The sequence below is a fragment of the Rutidosis leptorrhynchoides genome, chromosome 9, assembly GCF_046630445.1.
Source record: "Rutidosis leptorrhynchoides isolate AG116_Rl617_1_P2 chromosome 9, CSIRO_AGI_Rlap_v1, whole genome shotgun sequence".
NCBI classification, from domain to species: Eukaryota; Viridiplantae; Streptophyta; class Magnoliopsida; order Asterales; family Asteraceae; genus Rutidosis; species Rutidosis leptorrhynchoides.
Genome location: NC_092341.1, coordinates 58797726 through 58805791, shown reverse-complemented (window position 1 = coordinate 58805791; position 8066 = coordinate 58797726). Strand labels below are relative to the sequence as shown.

Here is an 8066-nt window from a genome sequence, read left to right as displayed (position 1 = left end):
AGTAAAAATGACTATGGCAAAAACTAAGTTTAAAATTAAATATGAGCTAAAAATACAAATATTACGCTACAATGATTAAAAAGGGACAAAATATAAAAATATATAAAAAGTTGTAAAAAGTACAATTTTTATAAAAATATTATTTTTATATTATTTTTTTAATAAAACTACTAATTTTACAATTTAATAAAACTAATTTAAACAAAATAAAACAAATTAAATAAAAAGAAATTTTAAAATAAAACTTAATTATAATAATAATACATAATTAGGGTTTATATTAATAATAATTAATAATAATCCGTAATAAATGCTGAATTAGGGCTTCTGTCGGCGTGTCAGAAAGTCTCCGCGAGTCGCGGTAATTAATGAAGAAAACCCCGCGAGTCACGGGGTTCAGAAATTCAATTCTGGCACAGTTTGAATCGACGCGTTTTTTCTTTATTTATTTTTTTTTATTTTCTGTTTTCTGTTTTTTCTATATATAAAAGATATTTAATAAAACTTATATTTTTATAAATTAAAATAAGAATAAAGAAACTTATAAAACTTAAATATTTAAAAAAAATACTTATATTTTTGTTTTTCTTTTTATATTTTTGAATAATTAACACGTATTTTTACAAAAACGAATTTTTAATAGAATTAAGCTAAAAATCTTTTTTTTTTTTTTTATTATTAGCGTTGCGCTTCCGGCGTTTAGAAATTTCCCCGGCAGCGGCGCCAAAAATACTTGATGTTTTAGCAGAGGTATACGAAATAGTTTATATTTTACTAGGAAAAACTATTAAATACGATACAATTTTATACAAGATATTTATTTATTTATAGAATGGATATACTTAAACCTTGCTACAACACTTATAGGCAGTGTACCTAATCGTACAGTAGTGTAGTTTTTAGTAAGTCCGGTTCGTTCCACAGGGAAATCTTTAAACAAAGCTCAACGCTATATTAGTTTACTTTTATAAAAATACAAATATATATATAAGTAATATTATTATTATAAAGGGGGTTTTTACCGTTTAATGACCGGTTTGTCGATTTTAAAACTTTAGTCGCAGTTAAAACCTAATGTAAAATATTAAATAAATACAAGACTTAATTTAAAACTTAAAGTAAATAACGATAATGAAATTGCGAATAATAAAAGTGTGATAAAATAAACTTGCGATAATTAAAAAGTACGATAATTAAAAGTGCGATTAAATAACAATAAATAAAAATGCGATAATTAGAAGTGCAATTAAATATAAAATAAAGGAAATTAAATATGAAATAAAAGAATTATGCTTATTTAAACTTCCGTAATCATGATGTTTGACGTGTTGATTTTAGTTTTATGCCCATGGGTTAATTGTCCTTTGTCCTGGATTATTTAATATGTCCGTCTGGTTTTTGTCCATAACAGTCCATCAGTCATAAATATAAAGTGCGAGTGTCCTCTTCGAATTATTCTTATACCCGAAGTTAAATATTCCAACTAATTGGGGATTCGAATTGTAACAAGGTTTTAATACTTTGTTTAATGAATACACCAGGTTATCGACTGCGTGTAAACCAAGGTTTTACTACTTTGTTAACAATTACACCAATTACCCTTGAATGTAATTTCACCCCTGTTTTAATTATTCTAGTGGCTATTAATCCATTCCTGTGTCCGGTTAAATGAACGATTATTCGTACATATAAATACCCCGCCCATCGTGTCCGATCGAGTGTATATGGTAATTTATAAGGACGCCCAATTGTAAATCTTTATATTAACATTAACAAACTTTCATTTAGTTAAACAAATATAAAGCCCATTAATAGCCCATAGTCTAATTTCTACAAGTGTCGTTCTTTTGTCCAAACCCCAATTATGGTACAAAGCCCAATTACCCAATTTTAGTAATTAGCCCAACATCATGATTACTTCGTTTTAAATAAGCATAATAATAACTTAGCTACGAGACATTAATGTAAAAAGGTTGAACATAACTTACAATGATTAAAAATAGCGTAGCGTTACACGGACAGAATTTCGACTTACACCTTTACAACATTCGCTAACATACCCTTATTATTAGAATTATAATTAAAATTAAAATTAAAATATAAATTATATATATATATTTTACGTATATATGAGAGAAGAGAGAAAAAGATTATGAAAAATGATCAGAATTCGGTTTGCTTTATAGGCAGAGTCGATTTTTGGGGCTCCGCGACTCGCGGTGAAATCCTCTTCAAACTCCGCGAGTCGCGGAGAATGAATTTACAGCTCAGTCCTTGGAGTCTTTCTCTGCCGACGGTTTTTTTATTTATAAATATAATATATATATAATTAATATAATTAATTATATATTATATTATATTTATATACATAGTTAACTTGTAATTTTTAGTCCGTTGCGTCGAGCGTTAAGAGTTGACTCTGGTCCCGGTTCCGGATTTTCGAACGTCCTTGCGTACAATTTAATATCTTGTACTTTGCGTTTTGAATCTTGTACTCTTGTAATTTCGAGACGTTTCTTATCAATAATTGGAACCTTTTAGATTGTCTTTTGTACTTTTGAGCTTTTTGGTCGTTTGCGTCTTCAATTCGTCGAATCTGTCTTTTGTCTTCACCTTTTATTATTTAAACGAATATCACTTGTAAATAAAACAATTGCAACTAAAAGCTTGTCTTTCTTGAGGAATAATGCTATGAAATATATGTTCGTTTTTAGCATTATCAGCCCTTAAAAAAATTCAATAATTTTAAACGTCCTAAAAGTTAATAATACGTTTATATAAACAATTAATATTCCGAGTCTTGACTCACGTATCATGACTCATTAATACTCTCGTAATTGAATTTAGGTTGGGTAAATATTGTATAGATACATCTCAATTCGTTCCAAGCGTATCTTTGCTTTCCGGACTATTTCATACCATCTTTTGGTTCATAATAGACTTGAGTTTTTCCGAGTCTTCATCATAACATGCAAAATTCGAGCTATAGATATCAACATTTTCGCTTAAAACACGAGCAAGCGCGTTAAATCAAAGCCGATTACATAAATATCTTCCAACGTTTGTTTCAAACAACCGTAGTATGTTTTATGGTCATCACTAAAATCCTAACCATAAAAAACGTTGAATTAAACGATTCACGGAGCCACGAAAATAATTGATAATTTGTTGTATAAAATTTAATTAAATGGGAATGAGAGATTTTTTAGAATTTGTGTGAAAATAGGATGAATGTGGTTATATTTATGGTAGGAAATAGGTTTAATTTAATTAAAAAAGTATCCGGTGAATGGCATAAAAACTGCTCGTTACATTTCAAATCTCTCGTGCTCAAACGTTTTAAAATGAGACAGATTGCAGGGTGGTGGTGGGGAGGGCAACGAGGTCGGTGCCAAACATATCGATGCCCTTATGAGCGATGGCCTAGGCGGTGAGGGTAGACTGTCCGTTGAGAGTGGTCTTAGCAAATGAGTGTAATATTTAATTAATTTGCAAATATCACCAAAGAGTCAATGGCTTGGCGTTATCGACGTCACCCTTACAACTTTGAGGTTGAGGGTTCGAGTCCTGCTTAGGACAATTCGTGGTGTATATATTGGACTTAGATTTAGGTGGGTGTGTGAGTTTGCCTTTAAAAAAAAAAAATTTGCAAATATCTTATAATTTTAAAATCATAATCACATTAGTATATTCAAAGTTTTCTAAGAGGGTAAAACGATTATTTATTCTTACTAATATTAAATTAAATACATAAATAAAACAACATTTAACATACAATATTAAATTACAATTTACAATTTTCAATATAAAATATACAAAATTCATTTCAAATAAACATCATATAATATTATAATATTATTATTATTATTATCAAACATTAAAAATGAACATAAACATAAACATCACTTAACAAATAAAATTGCAAATAATCCTTAATCCTTAAAAGTAATATAACTGAATAATGAAAATATATGTAACTTTTTCTAAAGTGTAGGGACTATTTGTGTAAAAAGAATTCACACTGACTTACGAGCGTACGACACAACGTTAATTTTTTTGAGTTTTGAACAAAAGAGATCTCAAATTCCATTTCCCGCCCATCACAACCCCGCCCCCCACCTGCTTTATCCCCAAATAAAAACCCTAAATTAATTTTACTTCATACATCATCAATTCATTGTCTCCTTTCTCAATTCATCTCCCAATTCTTAATTTTCCCTGCAATCAAACATCAATGGAAGACTCTGTAAAGGAACAATCATCCGTCTCCGGTATTCAATTTTACTCAATTTCGTTTTCTATCATCATTTTATCACACTGATTTTAATACTAATACACACACGTCACTTTTATTATATATGTTGTTGCAGGAAACAAAGGGGGGAAATCGGCGAAGCTTCTTCGATATCCTCTGCGATCATCATCCAAACCGAAAGACGATAAGCTTCCGGCTTCTTCTCCTTCAATTGTGTCCGCTTCTCGAAGGTTTCATTTTCAATTACTTTCTATTTTTGTCCTTATACAATTGTAATATGTATATGTATGTATCGATGTTTAATTTCTACTATTTATGTGTGTGTTGAAACCTATTTGTAGAGGTTACATGACAACAACAACAACAACAACGAAACCCAATACCACATAAGTGGTGTATGGGAAGGTGAAATGTAGACAATCTTTCCCCTATCCGATAATAAAGACAATTCATTTCCCTAACCAGAGTGAAAACACTCTCAAAAGTAGAGAAAGAGATTGATTCCGAGTGTACCTCCCAATAAGTATGAAAAAGTTTTTAAAAAAATTAAATTAAATTAAAATTAAAATTGAGACGCCATGAAAATGGTAAAATCAAATTTCCATGAGTTTTAATACTGCATGAAATTTAATTTTGGCTTTAAGAGTCAGTCAAGTCGCCAATAAATCGACGCTTGATGTCGACTCAATAACTAGAGCCGGGTAGAGGTTACATGAATTGAGTAAATAAAAAGAGAATTATAACTATTTGATTTTTTAAAATTTAGGCAATATCGACGGATCAGTATTGTATTCAGTTAATTTTTTTGTTGATTTTAGTAGACTACTACTTTGAATTGGCCTTTCTAAACGCGTCGGACTTGCAATATAAGCTGATTTTGACTATTAGGATGTTTGGATTTGTGTGTTTAAAGTGCTTATAAATTGTTATGTTTGTTTAAAGTAAAGGACACTCAAAGTTTTTGATTCTTTATTATGCAAACTTGCCTAACACATTCACAATAGTGGAACAATGATATAACAATTTGAGACAAATGATGTTCTATGTGTTTCGGAACAAGTGAACAACCTTACTTACGTCCACCCCAAGAGTTTGCTTTAATCTTATAAACGATCCTACCTTTTTTTCGTGATATGTTTTCAAGGTTACACAACCACATGTTTTTCTTGACTACACACTTGCATAAGTCCATTTTCTTCATTGGTTGGCAAGTCCCGTTGATGAATAGTCTTCTATAAACCATGAGCCTATAAACTTGTAAATGTGAGTTCAATTTTAGACTATTGTCCAACAAATGATGCTGCCCTTTTTTTTTTTTTTTTTATTTTAATCTTATGTTATGGGAATTTTTTTTTTTTTTTTAGCTGATGCAGTGGTGCCTTATCTGAATTATACTTAATTAAGCCACAAGCTTTAAAAGTTAAGCATTTCAAAATACACTGTTCACATGTACAATATAGTAATAGTAATCATATTTTCTATAATCAACTTATCAACTTATATTACAATACTAGAATGTAACCTAATGGTGGTGTTTCATGTTTTATTATACATTCAGGGGAAAAGCTACATCTAGTGTGAGTCAAAGTGTTAGTGTTCTTAATATATCTGCTGCTAAGGAGAAATTATCTGCTAAGCCACCTAGGAGGATGTCTATCCCAAACAAGCTAACTGCCAGCCCTGCAGCTAATTCCACCGGCTACAACACTCCTATATCTGAAGCAAGAGTTGCAAATCGAGCTGCAAATGTTAAGGGTAAAACTGACATACCAAATTCTGAGGTTTCAAGATCATTGACTCGAAAGAAGTTCACTGTTCTATCTTCAGCTTCATACTGGCTTTCTCATATTAAGCTAGCTGAAGCTTCTGGAAAACATCAACTGTCACTTGGGTTTTTTAAACTTGCTCTGGAGGCCGGGTGCGAGGTAATCATACAATATTTAATGATAAAAAGTTGTAACCTTTTAACATTTTGGCTATGTTTTATGGTGTAATTCTTGTAATGTAGAATGTTCAGCTATTGAAAGAAGAGCTAAAGTTGTATGCTTGTCGCCACAACCTTGTTGATCTTGGAGAATATGCGAAAGAAGTGTTTCAGGGATATGAGATAACTGAAACCATTGAGCAGCTGCAAGTTTCTGAAACGTGTTCGCATGTGCCTGAAGATGGTGATGATACAAACAGCTTGTCTTCTGCTACTGGAGGTTCAAAGCTAAAGCCAAGATCCTTGAACAGCAGTGGTGCCACCTCAACTGCAAAAGAATCAGTTAAAGAAACTACCCATAAGTCTAATTTTGTATCCAGAATCAAAGCTCCAGTAAACAAGAAAACCAATAACCAGAACACTGCTTCTGACACTAAGAGGATAAATAAACAAGATTTTAAGAAAGAGAAACTGAAGGTTGAGACTGAAGGAATGAAACCTGCTAATGACGGTATAGTAAATTATTCATGTAGTTGGAGTTGCTGAATAATATTAGTATCATAAAGGCATTTTGATTTTTAATGGGGTCTTTTGTTTGCAGCTCAAGTGGTGGATACCGATGCCAAGGACACAGTGGTAGAAGAAAACAAAGAGAACATGGTATGTGTTTGTGTTGTAATGTGTTGCGTCAATTGAATTACTCCGTAAAAATTAAATATTTTTTATATATACTGATATAGTGATATGTATATGTATCATGTGGTAGGATGCTCCTTTGGTGGAAGAGATTAGCTTGGAAGCTTAAGGAACGATGTAGGTATCAAGCTTGCTGGAACATATATTATACTACTACATATTTGCATTTTTCTCCTTGTTTGGTCATGTCTTCAATGTTTTACTGGAGGCTTTTCCTTAGAATGATACTAATTGTTTGTGGTGTGCAAATTCGTAAATTTGGATCTATGTTTTTTCTTATTTTTGTTGTGGTTTGATAAAAAATTTATTACTGGTTGGCTGCATTTGTTGGAATCATGGAATTTATACTTATATCTAGTTATATTTCTCTTTATTTAGTAGTTACCAACTTGATTTTCTCTATGAATGGATTGTTTGCTTGAAACTCCATAAGTATGCTTAGTTTGTGTTTTTTTTTTTTTTTTTTTTTTTTCTATTCCTTGTTTGCTGTTATGATCAGAGCTTTCATGTTGGTTTTGTGTCGAAGAAGCTGTATGTATAGTTTGGCTTTAAAGAAGAGATACCAATACCAACAACTTTATATAAAGCACTAATTATAATTTGCCTGGTTGTGAATGTGATTAACCCCTTCACCACCATTTGATGTTGATATAAAAACGATAATAAAGTATTTATGAGCTCCAGAAGTAGTCAAAGTTTCCTTCTTCTACCACTCCGGTCCGGCGCTTCGTCTTGGTGTTCCCTCTCAAAGTTTCAAAATGTATTTTGTGTTTTCAAAGTTTCAGTCTATTTGTTTAAGAAAAATATTCCATTTTTTTCCTTCTTTTTGGTCCATAGATACTTTTTACACTTAACTTGAATATTGAATCACTTCTCCACTTTTAACCTTCAAAGCTCCCAAAAAAACATTAAATTCAACACAGAATTTAATGTGTCACCACTCCTACCGCTCAAGCAATGAAGCAATTGCAGTACTGTGTTAACTATAAAATTATAACCCTTAAAAACATTAATTTTGAATGGGTCTACCCACATTGTTTCCACTTTGCCAGTACATGTAAATTGATTAATACTTGAGTTATTGAAAGGATAAAAAGCTATAACGAAGAAAATCTAACGTTCGTGGTAGGATTGGTGTGATTGAAGGAGGAGAAGAGAAAGAAAGAATAATTGTTGGCTACACGAAAGAAG

The 8066-nt window shown here is 31.2% G+C and overlaps 1 protein-coding gene across 1 annotated transcript; it reads left to right on the top strand.

Moving 5' to 3' along the window:
• The first annotated feature begins 4185 nt into the window (after positions 1-4185).
• Positions 4186-7201, top strand: LOC139869402 (uncharacterized). The gene is made up of 6 exons (XM_071857719.1): positions 4186-4271; positions 4371-4485; positions 5814-6180; positions 6264-6690; positions 6781-6839; positions 6946-7201. Exons 1-6 carry the CDS (start codon positions 4235-4237, stop codon positions 6982-6984), a joined length of 1044 nt encoding a protein of 347 aa, XP_071713820.1. The 5' UTR covers positions 4186-4234; the 3' UTR covers positions 6985-7201.
• The last annotated feature ends 865 nt before the right edge of the window (positions 7202-8066 follow it).

Coding starts and splice junctions, on each gene's coding strand:
- LOC139869402 (XM_071857719.1), top strand. CDS start 4,235: ATGGAAGACTCTGTAAAGGAACAATCATCCGTCTCCG. Junction 4,272..4,370: donor GGAACAATCATCCGTCTCCG/GTATTCAATTTT, acceptor ATGTTGTTGCAG/GAAACAAAGGGGGGAAATCG. Junction 6,691..6,780: donor AATGAAACCTGCTAATGACG/GTATAGTAAATT, acceptor TTTTGTTTGCAG/CTCAAGTGGTGGATACCGAT.